The 26220-nt window shown below is 42.7% G+C and overlaps 1 protein-coding gene across 1 annotated transcript in view; it reads right to left on the bottom strand.

Annotated features, from left to right (window-relative positions):
- LOC126088400 (uncharacterized) overlaps positions 1–26220 on the bottom strand; it is a 422478-nt gene that overhangs the window by 178225 nt on the left and 218033 nt on the right. Inside the window, exon 5 of the mRNA XM_049906540.1 lies at positions 12400–12554. Coding sequence (XP_049762497.1) covers positions 12400–12554 — 155 coding nt within the window. The remainder of the gene's footprint in view (positions 1–12399; positions 12555–26220) is intronic.

Below are 26220 nucleotides of genomic sequence, written 5' to 3'. Positions count from 1 at the left end.
GAAAGGGCCTATGGCACTATCTTGGGGAACGCCAGAAGTCACTTCTGTTTTACTCGATGACTTTCCGTCAATTACTACGAACTGTGACCTGTCTGACAGGAAATCACAAATCCAGTCACATAACTGAGACGATATTCTACAAGCACACAATTTCACTAAAGGCCGCTTGTGTGGTGCAGTGTCAAAAGCCTTCCAGAAATACGGAATCGATTTGAAATCCCTTGTCAATAGCACTCAACACTTCATGTGAATGAAAAGCTAGTTGTGTTTCACAGGAACGACGTTCTCTAAACCCATGTTGACTGTGTGTCAACAGAAAGTTTTCTTCGAGGTAATTCATAATGTTTGAACACAATATATGTTCCAAAATCCTGCTGCATATCGAAGTTAACGATATGGGCCTGTAATTTAGTGAATTACTCCTACTACCTTTCTTGAATATTGGTGTAACCTGTGCAACTTACCAGTTCTGGGTACGGATCTTCCGTCAAGCGAATGGTTGTATATGATTGTTAAGTATGGAGTTCATGCATCAGCACTGTCCGAAAGGAACCTGATTGGTATACAGTCTGGACCAGAAGACTTGATTTTATTAAGTGATTTGAGTTGCTTCACTACTCCGAGGAGATTTAGTTCTACGTTACTCATGTTGGCAGCTGTTCTCCATTCTAATTATGAAATATTTACAGCGTCTTCTTTTGTGAAGGCATTTCGGAAGGCTGTGTTTAGTAAATTTGCTTTGGCAGCACTGTCTTCGATAGTATCTTATTTGCTATCATGCAGAGAAGGCATTGATTGTTTCTTGCCGCTAACATACTTCACATACGACCAGAATCTCTTTGGACTTTCTGCCACGTTTCGAGACAAAGTTTCGATGTGGAAACTGTAATAAGTATCTCGCATTGAACTCAGCGCTAAATTTCGAGCTTCTGTAAAGGATCGCCAATATTGGGGATTTTGCGTCAGTTTAAATTTGGCATGTTTGTTTCGTTGTTTCTGCAACAGTGTTGTAACCCGTTTTGTGTACCAAGGAGGATCAGCTCCGTCGTTTGTTAATTTATTTGGTATAAATCTCTCGATTGCTGCCGATACTATTTCTTTGTATCTAAGCTACATCGGCTCTACACTTATATCATTAATTTTGAATCAGTGGAAATTGTCTCTCAGGAAGACGTGAAGTGATTTTTTATCTGCTTTCTTGAGTAGGTATATTTTTCGCCTTTTTTTGGAATGATTTGGGGATTATAAAAATTCAATCTCGCTACAACAACCCTGTGTTCACTAATCTCTGTATCTGTTTTGATGCTCTTTATTAACGCAGGATTATTTGTTGCTAAGAGGTCAAGTGTGTTTTCACAACTGTTTACTGTTGACTCTCAGTCATTTCAACCTCTTGATGTCCTTTACGATATCCCTTGGGTGCTAAAAATTTCGATCCCTCTAAGAAATTCTAAATGTGGCTGCAGTATGACGTGTTAGAACTGTAGACAGAGCGAAATTTTCGACTCGTTATGGTATGTTGTAAGTAAGTATATGTCAATAGTGATCAAGCAGATAAACAATACGAAGGTGTGGTTTCAAAATTTTTCCATTAAATTAGCTTCGCTATACCAGTATACTATTTATGTCCTTGGGGAGCTATCTCTAATCGTGAAAAATAGTACAAAGTCTGGAAAGAAAGAAAATGGAGATTAGGTTTTCACGTCTCGTTGTCGATGGACTGGGTAATTAGAAACGGAACGCAAGCTCCTACTTCAGGAAGGATGGGTAGAAAGATCGACAGTGTCGTTTTAAAAGAGGCCATCCAAACATCTTTCTAGGTGATTTAGGCAACGTGCGAAAGCCTGAAGTCTAGGTTGCCAGTTCGGGATACTAAGAGAGAACCTAAGTAGTGTAAGTCTCGCAGGATGTGTTAGGCTAGCATCCCGCGCACGCAACTCCTAAATTTTCGTATAATATACGTAAATTTTTCTTGCTGTCTGACTTAGACTCACATCACAGTTGACTTTTCTATCCTCTGATATCATTAGATCTAATAAGGGCTTTGACAGGGAAACTTTCCACTAAGGATTTGGAGGAGGAGATTAATGTTGAAAGTCCTATAGACAATGAGGCCATTAGAGCCGGAGCACAAGCTCGGATTAGGGACGGACGCGGAAGGAAATAGGCCGTGCCCTATCAAAGTAACCATCCCGCTATTTGCCTGAGGCGGTTTAGGGAAATATGGATGACCGGACATGGGTGCGAACCTTCGTCTTCCCGAATGCGATTCCAGTGCGCTACCTGTCTAGGCCCCTACTAAGGATTCATGATCAGTAGAGTAAGCACGTTATCATAACACTGGATCCTACACTAATCACATTAAGAAGACTTCTTTTCCATCAAATTCAACAGTGCCGACTAAAGTTCAGTCACCAGCACTTGTGCATATAAATGCGTAGAGTTAATAATAGCTACGTGATCGGAGAGTGATACCAGGGTTACCAAAACAGAGTAACTATCAGTTATTAGAATAGTTGAATATGTCCTTTGTAAAGAAAATAAAAACAGTATTGTCAGGGTGATTTCGGCGTTTTCCTGTAGAAAGTACCATTTCTAACACTTTGTAACTGTTGAATAATAATTATAAGAAAGCTGATTAAAAGCTTGTCCGAAGGTAAAAGTCAAGGTGTGGATCCTTGCAGCAGCATGTCACGAAATCCTATGTATGTGATGTCCTATGGCTTCATTTTATCTGTGGAATAATAAATAAAATTCGACACTCACTTAAAGTAGTGTAACCCTCTTTGACAACTACATCAACTCCACAAATAAATAGGAATGCTCGTGCGAAATATAATTACGAGTGGACAAATTCCATAAAAAATTTCTCGGTGCAAAGATTCAATTTCAAGCCCCGCAGTCATGTAGCGCACGCCAGATGGATCGGATGAACGCTCTGGCCCAAAAATTACGAAAACAAAACACCATCTTTCTCGAACGTAATTGGGACCTAAATTCAGATCTGATTTCTGAATTTCTGTATCATTCTCAGTTTCCATAGGATACTGGTTTCCCTAAATTTTTACGTCAGCTTATTTATTAAATCGTTATACTGTATATTTCTGAGGAAAGGAGAACGGAAAAATCCGTGGCGGTGGACAAAGAAAGAACAACATAGGATCAAATAACAGCGAATAAACATGCCTAATAATATTCTCGTGCTGATTTCCTACGATACTCTGCCTCAGGAACGTTTTTGCGTCAGGTACAGCAGTAGGCGGGTTACATCACTGTACTCCAGTTGCCTTGATAACGCTTCTCCATTTAAGAAATGTCCTGGCGAAAGTGTTCCACACGTTTTTCGCTAATTGCAACAAAGATATTCTGCAACTAGTCCAAGCCGTCATTCAACAAACGTGTCCTAAGTTAAATATTACAGGCCATATGGTGGTCTGATCTCACCTGTTCTTATACAAAATCGCTAAGATTTTAGGCATATGGTTTCCTGCAAAGTTGTTATAAACATTGATGAAAGATATAAATGCCATTCTTTTCAACATAACAAATCAAGAAAATCATCAGCCTTAATCTCCTAATTTACGGTCCTACAAATATTCCTTCCTTAATTTTTGCTTCATTGATCCTTGGGAACTTATCACACAAATGCATGAATCCATATGATGTTTTGCCTGCGGTTTTCTCGAAGTTTCTCATAAGATCCAATTTAATATGCAGCGGAGGGAGATAAATATTTTAATAGTCAACAATAGTAGTCATCGCCACATTCTTTTCTCCAGTGACCAGTTCTCTCTGAGCAGCCCATTTCTTTCCCGACAGTAAGCCTCTGCTGTCCCATCGCGTATAAACCAGCAGTTGTTCGTGCACTAGAGCTGCAAGCCGAGAAAAATTACAATAACCTCGAGACTTTCACATATACACGCACCAAAAACTTTTTGCATCACCTCGGTTCTGAGAGATCCGGAACCTGTACAGAAAATTGGAACAGAGATCAACAAAAACATCATTTTCTCCCTCTGTATTGCTGATGAAAAGCAAACATTGCATAACGTACCACCATATAGCGAGAACTTCAGAGCTAGTGGTCCAGATTGCTGTACACATCGGTACCTCTAATACCCAGTAGCACGTCCTCTTCCATTGATGCATGCCTGTATTCATCGTGGCATACTATCCACAAGTTCATCAAAGCCCTGTTGGTCCAGATTGATCCACTCCCCAATGGCGATTCGGCGTAGATCCCTCAGAGTGGTTTGTGGGTCACGTCGTCCGTAAACAGCCCTTTTCAATCTATCCAGGCTTGTTCGATACTGTTCACGTCTGGATATCATGCAGGTCACTCTAGTAGAAGGATGTAGTTATCCTGAAGGAAATCATTCACAAGATGTGCACGATGTGGGCGTGAATTGTCGTTCATCAAGACGAATGACTTGCCAACTTGCTGCCGATATGGTTGCACTGTCGGTCGGATGGATTTCATTCACGTTCCGTGCAGCCGTTACTGGGCCTACCATGACCATCAGCAGCGTACGTCGGCTGCACATATTGACATACCGAAACAGCAGGGAACCTCTACCACGCTGCACTCGCTGGACAGTGCGTCTAAGGCATTCAGCTTTACCGAGTTGCCTCCAAACACGTCTCTGACGATTGTCGAGTTGAAGGCATATGCGACACTCATCGGTGAAGAAAGTGATGCCAATCCTGAGAGGTCCCTTTTGCATGTAGTTGAGCCCAGCCCTACATGGCGTGGTGGTTTCAAAGATGGGCGTAGGGAGTGATGTTGCGCATCATACAGCCTAAAGTGCACAGTTTGAGTCGTAACACGACGTCCTGTGACTGCACGAAAAGCATTATTGAACATGGTGGCGTTGATGTCAGTTTTCCTCCTAGCCATAATCTGTAGGTAGCGGTCATCCACTGCAGTAGTAGCCCTTGGGCGGCCTCAGCGTGGCATGTCATCGATAATTCCTGTTTCTCTTTACCTCCTCCATGTCCGAACAACGTCACTTTGGTATATTCCGAGACCCCTGGACACTTCCCTTGTTGAGATCCCTTTCTGGCACAAAATAACAATGCGAACGCGATCGAACCTCGGTATTGATCGTCTAGCCATGGCTGAACTGCAGACAACACGAGCCGTGTACCTCCTTCCTGATGGAATGACTGGAACTAATCGTCTGTCTGACCCCCTCCATCTAATAGGCGCTGCTCATGCATGGTTGTTTACATCTTTGGGTTGGTTTAGTGACATCTGTGAACATTCATAGGGACTGTATGTGTGAGACAATTTCCACAGTCAAACTTTATCTTCAGGACTTCTGGGCACCGGGGTGATGCAAAACTTTTTCGATGTGTGTATTTCATTTCTAACTCTTATATTTCGTATACGTGAGTAGCAGTGATAATTTTCATGTGTCTTCTTCATGTGAACTGCATGAGCAATCGGAACAGAATTACATTTGTTTCCATTGTGGAGAACTCCTGCTTTCAGCGCAGGTTTGCTAGTATCTATCAACAGGCGCCAATCGTTTACACAGAAAGCTTGACCAAAAAGGTTTCCATAACAGATTCTATAACATTACAAAAAAATCATATCACCTTCCTTTAGAAATGTTGACAGGAAAGAGCATGGGGGTCATGGTAGACACACAATTTCGTAGAGGAAGAAGATTCGCTTCCTTCATTCGTGAAGCTAGAAGCTCAGCATGTTGCTTTGACGATTCTAAATTAAGAATAAGATTATTGAAATCTCCTTGAGAAGGGCAATGAATTTCATTTAATAAACAGGGGAGGCGAAATGTTGGGCGTGAATGACTATCTTCTTCTCAGTCTTCAAGGCGTCCATCTCTGTATTCATTTTCGCTTACTGTCACATTCTTATGTAAGCGTATTGTTATAAAGCTTGCATGGTTGAGGAGTATCTTTGCGGGCAGTGCTTTTGCAGAATCGAGCGCTGGACACGGAACAAATCTGTTGTGTTGTAGGGAGCTCTGCATGTGAGAGGCATTGTTAGTATGGAAGTTAAGTTTTTCTACAAGTGCTATTAAAGTAAAGTGATGAAATATGGAAGTGATTCATAGCAAAGTGCGTCAAGATGTAATTAAAAATGAGCAGTGCCGCCGATAACGTATTTGTGTATCCTTTCGTTGCGTGTCGCACTGCACCAATCATCAGCGCCGTGTTCGGTCTCGCAGATGAACTAGCGTGAATCAGTAATACTATTTACCACAAAATAGAGTATTTAAGTGCCAGTGTCGTGTAGCTAGCGTAAGAACGTGCGTTCGGTCGTCGCGTTTCCGCATCATCAGCAATCATCCGCGCCGCGACGGTTACGCACACGCTCGTACAATTGAGAACTGTGAACTGTAAATTAACTTTATGAGCAGTGTCATATTTTTACTAGTATCAAGGAGGACTGGCACCAGATATCTGTGTGTGTGACGAGCGTAAGAACTTTCGTTCGATCATTCGGCTACCGCATAAACAACAATCACACGCTTCTCGTCGGTTACGCGTACGCTCGTCCAAGTGATATTGTGGACAGATAATCAGTTAGAAGTTGGCATCAAAACTCATGATTTATAATGTAAGCAGTTCAACCTGTGATTTCTTATCGTCTCAGAATATATACGTTCATACCACACGTAGAACAGAATTGGGCTTGACGTTGAGTGACATCCCTAAACCCGCTTGCATAAGTAGATTCATAATTTCAGGCAAGCCAGCAGCAGTGTGGAGCAGAACAGTACGACCGCCGCTGGATTATCAGGTGCGTGGTGTGGACAGGTCGTACGGTCAAGAAGAGAGATACCAGTTTAAGGGTCACTCGCCATTTGAACCCCCGGGCGTGGTACACTTAGTAACCGCTGGTATCAGTAATCTTAAAGATGATTGTAAATCAGAATACTGCATAGTTTTCTCTGTTTAAGAGATGAGTACAGCAGTTATTTTCCCCACGGGGAAGGCAGTCTTATGTGAAGCGTTTGTTCCTTCAAATCATCGGGAAACCAAAGGACATACGATGTGATGCTTTTAACCAGCCTGTCAAGAGAGTAACTTATCTGAGACAGCTTATGTGTGGGGCTGGTTTTCAGCTTGGTCACCAATTATTCATCCAAGATAAAGTTCACAACATACACTCCTGCAAATGGAAAAAAGAACACATTGACACCGGTGTGTCAGACCCACCATACTTGCTCCGGACACTGCGAGAGGGCTGTACAAGCAATGATCACACGTACGGCACAGCGGACACACCAGGAACCGCGGTGTTGGCCGTCGAATGGCGCTAGCTGCGCAGCATTTGTGCACCGCCGCCGTCAGTGTCAGCCAGTTTGCCGTGGCATACGGAGCCCCATCGCAGTCTTTAACACTGGTAGCATGCCGCGACAGCGTGGACGTGAACCGTATGTGCAGTTGACGGACTTTGAGCGAGGGCGTATAGTGGCCATGCGGGAGGCCGGGTGGACGTACCGCCGAATTGCTCAACACGTGGGGCGTGAGGTCTCCACAGTACATCGATGTTGTCGCCAGTGGTCGGCGGAAGGTGTACGTGCCCGTCGACCTGGGACCGGACCGCAGCGACGCACGGATGCATGCCAAGACCGTAGGATCCTACGCAGTGCCGTAGGGGACCGCACCGCCACTTCCCAGCAAATTAGGGACACTGTTGCTCCTGGGGTATCGGCGAGGATCATTCGCAACCGTCTCCATGAAGCTGGGCTACGGTCCCGCACACCGTTAGGCCGTCTCCGCTCACGCCCCAACATCGTGCAGCCCGCCTCCAGTGGTGTCGCGACAGGCGTGAATGGAGGGACGAATGGAGACGTGTCGTCTTCAGCGATGAGAGTCGCTTCTGCCTTGGTGCCAATGATGGTCGTATGCGTGTTTGGCGCCGTACAGGTGAGCGCCACAATCAGGACTGCATACGACCGAGGCACACAGGGCCAACACCCGGCATCATGGTGTGGGGAGCGATCTCCTACGCTGGCCGTACACCACTGGTGATCGTCGAGGGGTCACTGAATAGTGCACGGTACATCCAAACCGTCATCGAAACCATCGTTCTACCATTCCTAGACCAGCAAGGGAACTTGCTGTTCCAACAGGACAATGCACGTCCGCATGTATCCCGTGCCACCCAACGTGCTCTAGAAGGTGTAAGTCAACTACCCTGGCCAGCAAGATCTCCGGATCTGTCCCCCATTGAGCATGTTTGGGACTGGATGAAGCGTCGTCTCACGCGGTCTGCACGTCCAGCACGAACGCTGGTCCAACTGAGGCGCCAGGTGGAAATGGCATGGCAAGCCGTTCCACAGGACTACATCCAGCATCTCTACGATCGTCTCCATGGGAGAATAGCAGCCTGCATTGCTGCGAAAGGTGGATATACACTGTACTAGTGCCGACATTGTGCATGCTCTGTTGCCTGTGTCTATGTGCCTGTGGTTCTGTCAGTGTGATCATGTGATGTATCTGACCCCAGGAATGTGTCAATAAAGTTTCCCCTTCCTGGGACAATGAATTCACGGTGTTCTTATTTCAATTTCCAGGAGTGTATTTTCCCAAGAGGATTAAGGTTCTTCTTTTTTTTATATTTATTTCAGAGTTGACTCAACACGGATATAACGAAAAGAACTTGGGCTATTTATAGAGGGGCGAAGTAGTACAAGGCATTTCTTCGTCTGAAATCATACAAATCAAAAACCTTCACGAGCCTTCTACAACTCGCAGATGTAACAAATACAACGCAACGTGAGCATGATACATCGGCTTCATCTTTTGTATCCTGGCGGCGAATGTCGGAACGGATCATGCCTGGATTAGGGTTGTTTGGGGGAAGAGACCAGACAGTGAGGTCATCGGTCTCATCGGATTAGGGAAGGACGGGGAAGGCAGTCGGCCGTGCCCTTTCAAAGGAACCATCCCGACATTTGCCTGGAGCGATTTAGGGAAATCACGGAAAACCTAAATCAGGGTGGCGGGACGCGGGATTGAACCGTCATCCTCCCGAACGCGAGTCCAGTGTGTCATGCCTGGAGTCGCTTGCATATATATTTGGAATGCTTACCAACAATTACATATGCAAAAATGAAATGAAAGCAGATTAATCAAGCAGTACTGAGGTAACCCATGTACAGCGAATGTCGGAACTAATAATCATGCCTGGAGTTCCTTGCATATATATTTCGAATGCTTACCAACAATTATATCTGCAAAAATGAAATGAAAGCAGATTAATCAAGCAGTACTGAAGTAACCCATGTACAGCATTTTCTAGATGGTTTGGGGTACGAAAACTGGTTTCACTTTTGGATTGAGTAAGCATGACTTATTTAAGAACACCTTTCACTTTCTTTTGATTAAAATGCTGCTGACTATCGATGTCAGTCACGTCATATGATATTTCCATATCATCAGCAACGAAATCCTACTCCTTTCTTGAATTTTCCGAGAAAGTTTACGTTTCTTGCATTAGCAGTAGCAAAGTGCTTAGCTTTTTTGCCACCCATTTTCATTCAACACACGTTCGTGACCGATACTTGTATTTACGGCTGTACTTTTCTCTCATTATCATGACATTTCTAGATATTTGTAAAATTTTTGAGCAGTTTTCATTTGCAATACAGCTAAAACAAGTCCAAAGATTGAAACCTCCCCACAAAATTATTTAAATTATAAGAAACCATGAACCAATATCCTTCCCACAGAAATATTTAATTCAGTAATTAACCATGAACCAACCTCCCCACAGAATTATTAAAAAAAATAAAATAAAAATGAACCACGAACCAAATGTAACCTCCCCACAAAATTATTTTAAATTAACCAGGAACCAAATGTAACCTCCGCACCAAAATAATAATTAAATGAATTTTATATATTATAACGACTGAAAATAAATTGCTCCCATTTATGATCTCTATGCTGAAATGCATTCACATTTAATGTTCCCACAAAATTCTTTTCTCATTTAATGTCAAGTTCGAAACAGAAAAATTACTAAACACCAAAAATTATTTAAAAAAATTTAGTAACCTGATAAATTTTAAGAGGACAGCAGCGCTGCCCTTCGGCCCTGTATTCTGAATAAAAAAAGCAAAAATTCTTACCTCAATAAAAACTGCAATTATATCTGCTCTTAATTAGACATATTTCGACACAGTTTCGTGCAATGCTGGCGTATACATTTTTTGATGCTTGGAAGGAATGTTCATGCATTGGAAATATTCTTTAAATTGAAATGAATGCTTTTCTTTAAAAGAGTTACTTTATATTATAAAAATTATTATTGGGGGATCTTTTTGAACAAATTAAATTACAATCAACATACATTATTAAATATGCGCAAGGCTGCTTCTTTACCTTCTACAACAATACTCATCCTCCAGAGTCCTGACCAGAGTCGCGAGCAGAGCACACGGCCGACGCATGCCGACTCCCGCCGACTCACGCAGACTACACCAGACTACTACTTTCGACTCGCGCAGACAAGCGCAGACTAGCGAAGCAACAACTAACCACAAACTACTCTCTGGTCAGACATTCTGTCATGCCTCGCCCATCGCCGGCAAAGCATACTTCTTACATGATCCAAATTTTACTTTTTTATTCAATTGATTACTAGTTTCTGGTCAAGACTCATTTTCAAATAATAGTAACGCAATCAGAAATGCTATTTCAGAAGTTGTGAAACCATATCAAATATGTGCAACGAACGATAAAAGTGCATAAAAATGTTTGTATACGCACCATCTGTTCTTTGCATATTTCTGACATGGTTTTCACAACTTCAGATATATCATCTTTGACTATGTTACGATGAATTGCAAATAGGTCTCGACCCGCAATTAGTCATCGAGTGAATAAAAAAGAAAGATTTGCAACTTTGGACAGGTTTTTTGTTGTACTTATTAAGAGAAATTGCTGCCACACAGCAAAATTTTCATTTTTAAACTTTGTTGCGTTTTGTTTTTTTGGGATGGGTATCTGAGGCGTAGAATTAACTTTACGCTGTTAAAAGAACATTTAATTCAAATGAATTGTATAATTTGTTTCAGAGCTGAGAAATCTTTTATGAATATTTGTAGAATTCATGAAAACGAAGATTATCACTTGCGCAGTTGATGATTTATTGTTTTCGCGAATGAAGAGGAGTCAATAAGAAACGAATTGGTAGGATTTAACGTCTCGTAGAAGCTAAGGCCGTCAGACACTGAGCAGAAGCCCGAGGTGTATAAGCACAGGAAGGGAATTGCCAGTCCTATTGAAAGAAACCGTCTGAACGTTCGCGTTAAGAGACTTGTTGTTGTTGTGGTCTTCAGTCATGAGACTGGTTTCATGCAGCTCTCCATGCTACTATATCCTGTGCAAGCTTCTTCATCTCCCAGTACCTACTGCAGCCTACATCCTTTTAGAATCTGCTTAGTGTATTCATCTCTTGGTCTCCCTCTACGATTTTTACCCTCCACGCTGCCCTCCAGTACTAAAGTGGTGATCACTTGATGCCTCAGAAATGTCCTACCAACCGATAACTTCTTCTTCTCCCCAATTCTATTCAATACCTCCTCATTAGTTATGTGATCTACCCATCTAATCTTCAGCATTCTTCTGTAGCACCACATTTCGAAAGCTTCTATTCTCTTCTTGTCCAAACTATCTATCATCCATGTTTCACTTCCATACATGGCTAAACTCCATACAAATACTTTCAGAAACGATTTCCTGACACTTAAATCTATACTCGATGTTAACAAATTTATCTTCTGCAGAAACGCTTTCCTTGCCATTGCCAGTCTACATTTTATATCCTCTCTACTTCGACCATCATCAGTTATTTTGCTCCCCAAATAGCAAACCTCCTCTACTACTTTAAGTGCCTCATTTCCTAATCTAATTCCCTCAGCACCACCCGACTTAATTCGACTACATTCCATTATTACGGAAACGAAAAAAATTCTGTCTGAATGGCCAAATGACTCTTGACGAATGGTAGACTAGGGCGCAAGCCACTATTCCACCTTTTACGACTTACGCTGTCCCCTAGGAGTACTAATGTGACAGTGTTTGATTCATCTTCATTACTTCAAAATGTGACCTCTACATCAATTTTAACAAGAATTTGGGACAACTGAAATTTCTTCGAGAGACCATGTCACTCATTTGGATACAGTTTAGATTTTGAAAGCATCACAAAAACTTCTTTTCTCTGCAAAACTGAAAAAAAATACTCAAATTAATAACAATCTGTACACTCAGAGGCGTGACACTGAGACTCGAAACGACATACGGCAAGTGTTGCATGTACAGTTGTATTGGGGCTAGGTAGTCGATTAAGAACGAAACTGTCTTCAGAGGCCGAAATATCCATTAAGAAAACATGTTGACGGCACTTACCGAATGTTCGCCCAGATTTCTGACCCGGCAGTGGAGCGAGGCTGTGGCGCCCAGACGTGCGGACACGTTGGTGGAGGTCTCGGGGTCGAATTCCGGGTCGGGTGGCGGACGCGCCACTGTCACCGGAGTCGTCTGCGGTTCCGCCAGGAACACACCTGGCACAACCACCAAGCGGCTATCAGCGCTACCATCTCATGTTTCATTCAATACCGAAACTTCGTCTTTACATCACATTTTCCTTTGCAATAACTTTCTATGTGGATAATTCTTTCTTAAACATTACTTCATCAATTTTAAAGGACATTCGGAAGTTCACACATACGCCTATCCACTTGCTTCTGATATTTGGCCAAAATGCATCTTTGACTGTACTCCATCAGTTTCATCACAAACGATCGCTGTATCTGATAGACTTGTGATACTCATATAAAGAGAGAATATATTAATACAGAGGATAGCAATAATTGTTTAATTATAACCTGAAAATAACGAACAGTGAAGTACTGAAAATGTTTCGTACGTTGGTGGGTATCTGTCTGCAGTTACGGCATACTTTGTAATCCCTGCGCCTCGGTACTGCAGCCAAATAAAGCGGTGACGGACTGTGACATTACATTGCAGCGTGTCGAGTGGATGTTACGGTGCTATGTTACTGGGACAGGACAGTAGATACCAACTAGAAAACAAACAAGAAATTAATCGATGTATATTATAAAATTAAGTCTCGAATATGTGTGACGCTTCGGCCTGGAACCGCGCGACCGCTACGGTCGCAGGTTCGAATCCAGCCTCGGGCATGGTTGTGTGTGATGTCCTTAGGTTAGTTAGGTTTAAGTAGTTTTGAGTTCTAGGGGACTGATGACCTCAGATGTTAAGTCCTATAGTACTCGGAGCCATTTTTTTAGGTGCCGCTATAACTCAGAAACGAATCTCGGTACGATCAAGGGAGTCAGGTGGTGTGGTACCTATTAACCCCCGTCTATTAAGAAGATTCCTGTTCTCAGCTGAATGGCGTGGATTTGATGATGTAAGGGCTGGAAAGTATCGCCCCCTACCTATTTCTAGAACATTCCAAAATATTCCAGAACATTCGAAAGTGTTCGAAAGCATTCCATAATATTCAAGAACGTTATGGAATGTTCCACAACGACCCAGAATGTTGTGGAATGGTGTGGAACATTCGGCGAAATTTCAGAACTTTAGCGAACATTCCGGAACATCCCAGAACATTATGGAAACTCCAGAACACTCTAGAATGTTTTGGAATGTTCTAGAACATTGTGGACCATTCGAAGCCTTTTTAGTATGTTCTGGAATTCGCCACTGGTGGGGTTACCCATTGGTAGAGGTATATGAAGCAAGACCATCCTGAGTTCGAACGTCAGTTTCTTATCAGTTACGAAGGGAAGAACTGAAAAAGAATTCCAGTGAGTGAATAAAAACAAACAGTGAAGTGTGAGTAGTCAAAGTGACACAGTGACTGAATATAAATCGATAACAGAGTGTAGAAAGTATGTACAGTGTACTTAGTGTTTTTTTTTAGTAAGAAGTTCATCTAATTTATATTTCAAATTACACCCAAATGTAAAAGAGGAGGAGATATTGTCAGTTCTGAAGAAAAATGGCGAAAACAATAAGAACAACCAAAAGAAACAAAACACATGAAGAGCGCGATTCACATTTGAATTCCCAACGAAGTAGAATGGCCACCGTGAGATGCAGAGAAACCGAAGAACCACGAAATGAAAGGTCTGAAGAATCAAAAATTGTGACAAAAATCTTGTTAGAAAAAAGACTGCGAACTTTAGCAAGCCATGAATATATCACGCTACGAGAAGCGCGGACGAGGACAAGTAAACAGTAAAACCTAACAAACGAAGCATTTCACTACGCCCCGACGAAAGCGTGTAGCGAACACTAACACGTCGTAATCAGAAAAATGGGTTACATGTACCAATCTTGCAACACCTAAAAATACAGTAGAGAAACACCAGGATTTTGTTGCGTGATTGGATAAATTGGATTGCCACCGCTGATAACACCTCCGCAGAAATTTTACGTTACAACTCCCTGAGCGAATTCTGGTACTCCAGCTAACGTAATATATTTATTACTTTGTGTTGATGATTCAGACTTAACGATGACATATAGTATCTGCCATGTCAAGTATCAGAAGCGAGTGCTGTTAAGAAACGTGTGGAGCTCACACGAAACACATTTCAAAGTATGTCATGGCTACCTTCGACTTGTCTTATATCGACAATGTAATGACTTACATACTTTTAAGCTTAAGGCTGGTGAAGACAGCAAGGGCACTCGAAGGTAAGAAACCAGAGACACAGCGGGAGAGCAGGCAGAAGTGGTAGCGTTTAGGTTACAATAGGTTAAAAGTAACGGTACAGACCTGTGGGCTGGAGAGAGTTTGTCCCAGCTTATTTCGCTTCAGAGAATTAACTGGTACCGCCACTCGCCCTTTCAGAGGCTTCTGTAGGATGGTGAAGTAGAAGATGGGCACAAAAAGGTACGTTTTAGCAGAGTCAGCTAACTTGATATTTGTCCCTGAGAATCCTAACTTCAGTGGGATTACAGAGGTTAGAGTAATACTACAGCGGTCCCCGTTCACCAGTGGCATATGGTAAGGGTCAAGCGACGTGAAATACTGTTGTTGTTAGCAGTAACAGGATGGGGACTGTTGTTTACCTTGCAGCTGAAGATAACTACAAAAAGATCGCTACTACCGAGTTGCAGAAAGGGCGCAATCTAAACGTGGTTGGCCAGAGGCTCCCGGGAGGTGCAGAGCCGTGCGTCAGATCGGCCGAAGCCTGTTCAAAAACTGGTTCAAATGGCTCTGAGCACTATGCGACTTAACTTCTGAGGTCATCAGTCGCCTACAACTTAGAACTAATTAAACCTAACTAACCAAGGACATCACACACATCCATGCCCCAAGGCAGGATTCGAACCTGCGACCGTAGCGGTCACGCGGTTCCAGACTGAAGCGCCTTTAACCGCACGGCCGCACCGGCCCGCTGCCGATGCCTGTTAATCGGCCGTAGATTCGTTGGCCGACTAGAGAAGTAGTGCGCCGATGAGATCCCTTAAAAACCAATGCTTTTGTATTCCTACCGAGTTCTCAGTCAGATTGTTGGATCTCCAGCTACGCGTTGCTCGTTGCCAGCCTCGGTAAGCTCTGAAAAGGCCGTTCTACTCACTAGGAGTCCTGCTCTCAAAATTTGTATTTAAAATAGTGCCAATGAAACTTCCTGGCAGATTAAAACTTTGTGCGTAACTGAAACTCGAACTTGGGAACTTCGCCTAGCGCGGGCAAGTGCTCTATCACCTTTGCTACCCAACCGCGACTCAGAATACGTCCATACAGCCTTACTCCGCCAGTGAGGAGAGCTTCTGTCAAGTTCGGATGGTAGGAGACGAGGTACTGGTGGATGTAAGGCTGTGACGACAGATCGTGAGTCGTGCGTGGACCACAAGGAAGTTACTACCCACAGGCAATAAATAAGTGATTTGGTTAATGGGCAGATATACAAGTTTGATTTTTAATAATGTTAGGAGCGATGAACATATTGAATATAAGATGTGTATGGAAAATGAATTCGAAAAAACACTTAAGTATTAGAATCACAATAGGAAATATGGTAACATGCTCCGAATTGTCTTCAACAGAATGCTTATAGGTTAGGAACACGTTGATTTCTCGTGGAGAGGGGATGGGTTGGGTCACGTTACCGACCCAGACCTCACCCGCAAGTAACAAATGAAAAATATTTCAGTAGTACAGCAGATACAAGGATATGACGACAAACATCTGGTGTCTGTTATAAAGGAAGATCTTCAACTCCTTAAGAATGCGTTTAAAAGGCTGGAACTGACAAAAAATACCAAGGCAGTGAAGGAATTTGCGAAGTCGCTGTTCCGGACTGCTCTTCTGTCCACGTAATTTACCCTGGAAGGAACTCCCTTCAAGGATTTACTGAATGATTAATCGGAGTCTCGGAAATGATGATGAGGAACCTAAGGCTGCAGAAGAAGAAAATGTGCATTCTGAATTGCCACCAGTTAAAGATGACAGTGAAGATGCCAAATATGTGCTACTGCTAGAGACTGAATATAATTTCTCAATCTACGGATGTAGTTTATGACTTATGTCGTTTCATTGTAAGCTACCCATTTTTGTTATTGTTTTTGTGGAATAATAAAAAAAAGATGGTAGAGCACTTGCCCGCGAAAGGCAAAGGTCGCGAGTTCGAGTCTCGGTCCGGCACACAGTTTTAATTTACCAGGAAGTTTCATATCAGCGCAGAGTGAATATTTCATTATGAATAATGCTAGTGTTCGCCACTTCTGTTAGCCTCACCCCGCTGCTTCAAAGACGGACTTCCGCTGTGGGAGCCGACGCCTCTTTTGCTTTTTCCAACGTTTAGAATTAGCTGTCAGTGTAGTAGTTTGTCTTAGTGCTATTAAATAATGTTACTCAGGCCCTTGAGGTCCATGAGAAACATGCAGCGAGCATCCTATCGACTCTCAAAATCTGCACCTCTCGTACGTGACTTGTGACTGTTTTTGTTGCTGATCATTCAAACATAGTACCTTAATTGGAAATTTGTCTTTCTACATTTGATCCTAACCGCTCTGAAATTGCAGACGTACTCGTAACACCTGTCTTCGCTCTATCATGTGTTAGGACATGACAGACTCTGAAAAATTAATTTATTTTCATAATACTCTATTATTACGGTCTTCAGTAATTTTGAACTGAGCACAGCAAGCAATTTGTTCTTTGCCACATCCTAAAAGTTTCAAACTGCAACAATTTTATATATTCTGGCATCATATGGCTCACTCCAAAAAGGAAGTGAATTATGCGACGTCTGATATTTTGACATATGCTCAAGCGCAAACCCTTAGCTGCGTTTCACTTGTTGATGGCCACTATTGCATCAGTGGATTTTAAAAATACATAATTTTAATACTAGATGGTGGCGATGATGTCTTTCAAAGTGCCATATTAATCGGTCAAAGTTGTGGTGTATTGTAGTATCTGAAATTTACATTACAATGAATAAAGTTCCTCGAGTGGCTTCCGTGGTTACACATCCCCAGTGACCTTAAGGTCAAAGCAACACAGATTACACCTGGATGCTCCAACTACAAATAATTCCATTGTTTTCACAGTAAGTCAGTTGTGGAGATAAATGAAGAATGTGTTCTGGGGACGTGTGTCGGAGTTCTGTTCGTAGACTCTTGCACGTCTTCGAAACATAGCTGCAACTCAATGTGATTTTTCAATGGCTAAAAATAGCCAGGTAGTTCCTGTTTCCCTAAGGATGAGTGTCAACGGCGTACGTTATGCTCCATCTCAAAAAAAGAATGGAACTGCCTTACTGTTAAGAAGATCCAATTTGAAGTCATTAACTACTATCGGGGAATTATGGGTTTGTTAAGTAACTGAATAGTGCGCAGTGACAAAAAATCCAGTCGCAAACAAATTGTTTCACTTCCACACACACACAGAGAAACACACACAGACACACACACACACACACACACATTGTAATTATTACCTGGAGCAATGAGCGATATTATGGCATAAGTGAAGTTTCCCTTGGTCATTTGACGAATGCCGGAACTGGAAATTTCCTCCAAAATATCTCCAAACAGTAAAGTTATCCAACAGCTCGCCGAACTCGCATGACTAGGGTACGAATGATGTATGCAAAAAGTTTTAGTATAGCATTCATTTGTATTATTGTTAGTGATTTTATCACCACTCCTGATATTGCTCGAAATAGCGTTTCTTCTCAGGTAATGTACCATTATGCTGCTGCTGCATGCCGATGGAGTTGCTTAGGGACGATAACACCAAAATCGTGCTCATATCTACAGGGACGTGCAGATGTACTGAAGTGCATCCGACGAGGAGAAGCGGTTTAGAGGGGCACAGTAATTGAGCGTGTAGAGATAGCTGGATATTGCCGTTACGATTCGGGGCCATTGAAAGTCATCGAGTAGCAGTGTAATAGCGGGGCTGCACAACAAGGCAGTCTCACTGCCATCACTTGGGGATCACCGAGGCGCGCAGTAATGACCAAGAGGTAAGGCTTACAGTAATGGCCAAGACCTAAGGTTTACGAACAGAGTACAGGTATAGGTCAGAAAATGCAGCGCGGGTGGTGCAGGAAACGGATACAGACGGAAAAGGAAGACGCGGCCAGTGTACTCTGATGAATCAAGTGCTTGAGGACATTCAAGCTAGCGGTCTTTAATCCCAATGTATAGTCGATTCCTTGGCATTAGGCTTATCGAAACTTAAACCTAAAAAAATATCGTGTACTAGTATTCGAGTTTGCACCTGATTTGTCTCTAATGCTGTTGATAATGACTTCGGGATATTGGTAAACACTTTTCCTCCACATCTTCCAGACCGGACATTCTCCGTCAACTGTGCGGACCAGCGGTATCCTTTGGCAATCGCCATGCAATTGCACGACTCGGGCCGTCTTTAGTACTGGCTATTTTCACGATCTTTCTCCGTCCGTCCGCAGCTCGTGGTCGTGCAGTAGCGTTCTCGCTTCCCACGCCCTGGTTCCCGGGTTAGATTCCCGGCGTGGTTAGGGATGTTCTCTGCCTCGTGATGACTGGGTGTTGTGTGAAGTCCTTAGGTTAGTTAGGTTTAAGTAGTTCTAAGTTCTAGGGGGCTGATGACCATAGATGTTAAGTCCCATAGTGCTCAGAGCCATTTGAACCATTTTTTTTCTCCGTCCTTGTCGAACTAAAAGAAAGGTAGACTACTTTCAGACCGATTTGACAAATGTCTCCATGAAATACCATTTGGAACATCATCCCATTCCTAACGAGAAACTAACTGAAGTTTCCCGCTAACGTTGGGTGCCATGTAAATCACGTGACGAGCGGTATCAGTTTATGTTAACTCCACATACACACTGCGAAGAACGCTCACGACTTCAGAGAAGGAAGTGCCCAATAGTTAAAACTTATATGACGAACTTTAAACGGCTTAGGGAAAGTTCGCCTCACCTTCCTTCCACCGTTGAGGATAGTCTTTTAGCTCTATACAGGGTGTTACAAAAAGGTACGGCCAAACTTTCAGGAAACATTCCTCACACACAAATAAAGAAAAGATGTTATGTGGACATGTGTCCGAAAACGCTTACTTTCCATGTTAGGGCTCATTTTATTACTTCTCTTCCAATCACATTAATTATGGAATGGAAACTCACACCAACAGAACGTACCAGCGTGACTTAGAACACTTTGTTACAGGAAATGTTCAAAATGTCCTCCGTTAGCGAGGATACATGCATCCACTCTCCGTCGCATGGAATCCCTGATGCGCTGATGCAGCCCTGGAGAATGGCGTAATGTATCACAGCCGTCCACAGTACGAGCACGAAGAGTCTCTACATCTGGTACCGGGGTTGCGTAGACAAGAGCTTTCAAATGCCCCAAAAAATGAAAGTCAAGAGGGTTGAGGTCAGGAGAGCGTAGAGGCCATGGAATTGGTCCGCCTCTACCAATTCATCGGTCACCGAATCTGTTGTTGTGAAGCGTACAAACACTTCGACTGAAATGTGTAGGAGCTCCATCGTGCATGAACCACATGTTGTGTCGTATTTGTAAAGGCACATATTCTAGCAGCACAGGTAGAGTATCCCGTATGAAATCATGATAGCGTGCTCCATTGAGCGTAGGTGGAAGAACATGGTGCCCAATCAAGATATCACCGACAATGCCTGCCCAAACGTTCACAGAAAATCTGTGTTGATGTCGTGATTGCACAAATACGTGGGGATTCTCGTCAGCCCACACATGTTAATTATGAAAATTTACAATTTGATCACGCTGGAATGAAGCCTCATCCGTAAAGAGAACATTTGCACTGAAATGAGGATTGGCACATTGTTGGATGAACCATTCGCAGAAGTGTCCCCGTGGAGGCCAATCAGCTGCTAATAGTGTCTGCACACCCTGTGCATGGTTCCGAAACAACTGGTTCTCCCGTAGCACTCTCCATACAGTGACGTGGTCAACATTACCTTGTACAGCAGCAACTTCTCTGACGCTGACATTAGGGTTATCGTCATTTGCACGAAGAATTGCCCTGTCCATTGCAGGTGTCCTCGTCGTTCTAGGTCTCCCCCAGTCACGAATCATAGGCTGGAATGTTCCGTGCTCTCTAAGACGCCGGTCAATTGCTTCGGACGCCTTCCTGTCGGGACACCTTCGTTCTGGAAATCTGTCTCGATACAAACGTACCGCGCCACGGCTAATGTCCCGTGCTAAGCCATACATCAAATGGGCATCTGCCAACTCCGCATTTGTAAACATTGCACTGACTGCAAAACCACGTTCGTGATGAACACTAACCTGTTGATGCTACGTACTGGTGTGCTTGATGTTAGTACTGTAGAGCAATGAGTCGCGTGTCAACACAAGCACCGAAGTCAACATTACCTTCCTTCAAATGGGCCATCTGGCGGTGAATCGAGGAAGTACAGTACATACTGACGAAACTAAAATGAGCTCTAATTTGGAAATCAAGCGTTTTATTTGTGTGTGAGGAATGTTTCCTGAAAGTTTGGTCGTACCTTTTTGCAACACCCTGTATATGATATCCATTTGACATTAAAGTATAAAGTGGCACGAATTGAGGCACCGTGGCCATGAAATTTACAGTAATTATATTAACAAGGAACAACACTGCTTGCGACTCAAAAAAGTCATTCCTTCCAACTCCCCCTCCGCCCCCAACGACCATTCCTGCAATACTGCCACCAATACGATGCGCTTTGGGGTAAGAACAGGAAAATGGTAGCATCACTACTTAATGTTATATTAAGTAGTGATACTGATTAACATGTGACGCTGCAAGAACACTATACAAACGTATCAGGCACGGAAGGTGAAACATTTTAGTGGCGACACTGGCCGCAAATGAGGAATTCTACTGACGTAGTGAAGATTATTATAGACCGGCGCTTGGAAGCTATCATCTCGGAAATGGCGAACCTGGTTGGCTGCTTGCTTGCTACTGTCTTGAGCAGGTAGCATGGATATCTGTTCAATAGCTGTACAGCTGCGGGTCGGTGACAAGGTGTTAAACGTCCACATCTCATTACAAAACGTGTGTCTCGGAGGCTTGACCGCTCTGTCAGGTGGAGATCTGTGCCATACCTGTCGATAGACTAAAATGCTGATGCAGAAGCACACCGTACACTGCACGTTGTTGAACAAGAGTTGGGTTGGGTTGTTTTGGGGGAAGAGACCATACGTCGAGGTCATCGGTCTCATCGGGTTAGGATAGGTCGGGGAAGGAAGTCGGCCGTGCCCTTTCAAAGGAACCATCCCGGAATTTACCTGGAGCGATTTAGGGAAATCATGGAAAACCTAAAACGTGATGGCCGGAGGCACGATTGAACCTATGTCCTCCCGAATGCGAGTCCAGTATGCACCTCGCTCGGTGTTAAACAAGGGACTCCGCGGCAACGACCCTTGTGGTTCTTCATACTGATCTAATGACATAGTCTGTTGCCATTTCAATGGACACGGAATTACAAAGTCAATGGAAACGTATCACCAGGACGCGTAAACCACGTTTCTTCTTACATCACGTCATTGGTCGTTTCTGGATTTGCTGTGGTGAAAGGCAACTGAATCTTGCACGCATTGTGGGCAGTACTAAGTGATAGTGCCATTCATTTGGTCTTTTACAGGACCTACTACAGTATTCAGAGGCATGAAGACAGCCGTATACTAGGTGAACAATATTCCGAATCACCTTCATCCCTTGATGACCTCTTCCAGTAGGTACCTACTTGTGTAAGAAGACGTGAATCATATTACCGTTGCTCGAGTAACACGATGGTTATTTACGTTGATGCTTCAATCACCTAGTTCGCCTGAACTGAGCACAATGAAACACATATGGGATGCCGACAAGTATCAACTGCACACCCACAAACCACCGGCCCGTACTTTATGAGATTTGGGGTGACGTGTGCTGTGATTGTGGGGTCACATGCCTCCGGAAAACTTACAGTGGACTTGTCGATTCGATGTCATGCACAACTGTTGCTGTATCTCGGTCAAAACCCGGACAAAACTTTATTGAGCAGCAGCTCATAATGTTTTGTATCACCAATGTAGATGACATTCAACTTACTCGTAAGCAGATGCACTTATGGTTTGCTTGACGTCTCCTGTAACGCTAGCGGTAGGTGTGTTTAACTTGCAATACATGAAGAAAGACGAGGCTCTCAACGATCGAGTTAAGCTACTACTGTGTTTTGGTACTTTCAAAGAACGTATACCGTACATGGATGACGTCCTTTATTCCTTAATGAGCTGTACGGAAAACTCAGTTATTTAATCAGCCTTGTTTTTATCAGCTTTCAAGCAACTTAAGTGTTTTTATATCACTCTTATTCATACATTCTCAGTGCAGATACCTTTTATCCTGATCTGACCAAAGACTTTACTGTTGTCCACCTGCCAATCTGTGTCATGTTGCAGACAGGCTGTTATATTATTAACTTAAAGAAAATGCCGTAAATTAAACTCGAAAGGTAACTCATTGCCTGATAATCACTTACAATCGGATCACGACAATAAATGTAGGATAAAAATGTAGAAACCTAACTAGAAAGATTTTTTCCTTGTTAAATGCTTTTGGTCAAGAATCATGCTCTTCGATGGGTGCCAAAAATACGGTAAATTAAAACTGCACTAAGGTGTAGTCAATTAAATAATTTTTTACGGTGCCACGCTTCAAACTCGTCAGCCAGAAGCGCTACTATAAGACTGCAATAGACCTGATGAACTATGAGGTGAACAGCGGTAGTAATTTTAGAAGTAATTTTCATTAAGAAAGGAAATTAAATTAAAGGCCTTTGATCTCAAGGCACTTTATCGCGGCGTACACGACACAATCACAGGGTTTGTAGGACGTTACAGGCTCTCTGAAGAGCAATTTAATTTCTCCAGTCGTCTGTCGATGGCGACAAATTGGCATTTGGCGATCGATGAAGTGGGGTAGCTTCTTTGATCACACATACTATCGTCCCGTCCTTTATTTTTTCAGCATCTTCCACATATTGCCTTTTTCCCCGATTGACAAACAACCTCTGAGTTTCTTATCTCAGTACTCCACCTAATTTTCAACATCATTTTGTAATTTTGTAGCACGCCTGCACAAACCTCTCCATTCTCTTCACACCGTTTGTGATACACTACCGTACGACTCTGTGCTCCAAACTTATATTCATAGAAACATCTTGCTGACATTAAGGCCCATTTTCGAAACCACCAGACTTATCTTGGCGGGGAATGCCTCTTTTGTCTATGCTAAACTGCTTTCTATGTCCTCCTTTCCTACGTAGGTAATGTGATATTATGCTTCCTATGCTAGCAGAATTCATTAAATTCCTCTAAGTCGAGGCGCTCAAATTTTTGTTATGCGTTTGTAGCTAATCTCAATTTTGCTACTTCTCGCCTATTTCCTCTTTATTCAATTCACTCTCAGTCCGTATTCCGTACTTAGACTGTTCATTCATTCAACAAGCCACGTAATCCTTCTTCACTTTCTCTGATGACACCAATGTCATCAGTGACTCCTATCATTGATAACCTCTCACCCTGAGTTTTAACCTCACTCATGTATTTTTGTATAATTTCCATCACTGCTTCTACTATGTATAGACTGAGTAGCAGGGGCGGAAGACTCCATCCACATAATCCACCTTTTCGGATTAAAAAGTGTGTTCGCTCTTAGTATTCTATTGTCATTGTTTTCCCGTGGTTCTTGTACGTATTGTATATTTTCCGTTTTCTCCTACAGACTACTTTTATGTCTACCACAATTTCCAACATCTTGCACCATTTTACATTCTCGAACGATATTTTCCAGGTCGACAAATCCCGTGATCGTGTCTTGATTTTTTTCCCCTTTCCTAAAGCCAACTGATTGTTATCTAACAGATCATCGGTTTCCTTTCCGTTATCTGAACATTATTCTTTTTAGCGACATGGATGCATCAGCCGATAAGCTGACTGAGCAACAGTTATCCCACATATCTGACCTTGTTGTCTTCGTTACTGCGTAGACGACGTCCTCCCGGAAAATCAGAGGGTTTGCCCCCAGATTCACATATTTCACACATAAACATGAAAAATGGATTGGTAGTGAAATCTCGCACTGCTTTGAGACATTGCGAAGGAATTTTGTCAGTCCCTTCTGCTTTTTTGATCGCAAGCCTTAAAAAAATGTATTAAACTCGGGCTATACCAGTGGATCCCCTACATGTTCCATACTGAATCCCACTTCTTCCTCGGTCACGTGACAGGGCAATCTTCCCACATATAGTGTCCTTTAGTGTACTCTTTCTACCCATCTAGTTTCTCCACAGCGCTTGACCGTTGAATTCCTATTACTGTCTTACAGTTGACACCCTTGCGTTTAAGTTCACCGAAAGGCTGTTTTGATTTTCCATGTGCTGAAGCAGCCTTTCGAAACATTATTTCTTTTTACATTTCACCTCATTTATCCATCAGTCACTTCGCCTTGTTTTCCTGCACTTCTTATTTACTTCATTCCAATGTGATTTGTACCACCGTTTTAAAAAATTTAGCTGAGCAATATTTTACTTCCTTCTTTCGGCGATCGAATGAAATATATCTTCTCTTACTCACTGTTTCACTGCAGCTACCTTCTTTCTACATTTTTACTCCGTCCTGCTTATGTACCTGCCTTTCAGGTATTTTCATTCAATTCGAACTGAACTGCTTAATGTGGCATGTATTATCGTATTACCTATAAACTCAGAAATCTTCCAACTCATCTCATCAGCGTAACTATACTTTAGGTATAACTTTTCTTTGGACATTGACGGAGTCAATATGTGCTCGTTGCTATGTTTATAACCACGATTTAAGCGAGCTGTAATCTTTTAAGCTTACCTACTACGGATGTTTAAGGAGCCGTGACTGTTTATGCAATACAAATACAGAAAACGGCAACCTATCACTGTTCTGAAATAGTTACTTATTCCATGAACCAGTTTTCGAACATTTCAGGCTCATCTTCAACTGGTGTACAGGACGTTACATAGGTACTACAAATTAAAATGTACTAAGAGGCTTTTCCAGATCGTATTCAGACACTGTACGGGATGTTACAAATCTATTTCAAATTTTTACATAACCTGTGCACAAACTGAAGGTTAGCCTGAAATGCTTCGAAACCAGGACCATGGAATAAATAACTATTTTAAAAATATGACTGGTTCCAGTTTTCTTTATTTATACAACTATAATCTACCTACATCTCTTGGCATTCTCTATGAATCACTAGTTGTCTCACGATTTTTAAACTGTGTATTCGGTATTAGTATCTAAAATTAATTTTAGAACTCATGCTGTTCCTGCCCTCTGTCGATATTATTACCAAAGTCAAAATCACCCGTAATTATCTCTACTTTTTTTAACACTGATATCGCGTTTGAATCGCCAATGGTTATTACATATTGATTTGTCCGTTAATTATCCTCAGATAGACAAACTGCCTCTTGGCTTCTGTCTCGGGTTCTTCGGCCGACGTTCATCTAATGATTTTGCTGACGTTTCGCCAGCACGAGAGGCTGGCATTGTCAAAACTTCACCCCCCATTGCCGGTGGTGAACTGGAGCCGAGCTCGCGGCCGCAGACTATATGAACCTGGCGCGCCAACGTCCGAGGGCTTCTCCGCGGTCATTCCCGGTGCGGTTCTCCTCTTGCTATCTGTGACGCCTT

Source organism: Schistocerca cancellata, chromosome 6, assembly GCF_023864275.1.
Source record: "Schistocerca cancellata isolate TAMUIC-IGC-003103 chromosome 6, iqSchCanc2.1, whole genome shotgun sequence".
Classification (NCBI taxonomy): domain Eukaryota; kingdom Metazoa; phylum Arthropoda; class Insecta; order Orthoptera; family Acrididae; genus Schistocerca; species Schistocerca cancellata.
This window is presented reverse-complemented; position numbering and strand designations above follow the sequence as displayed.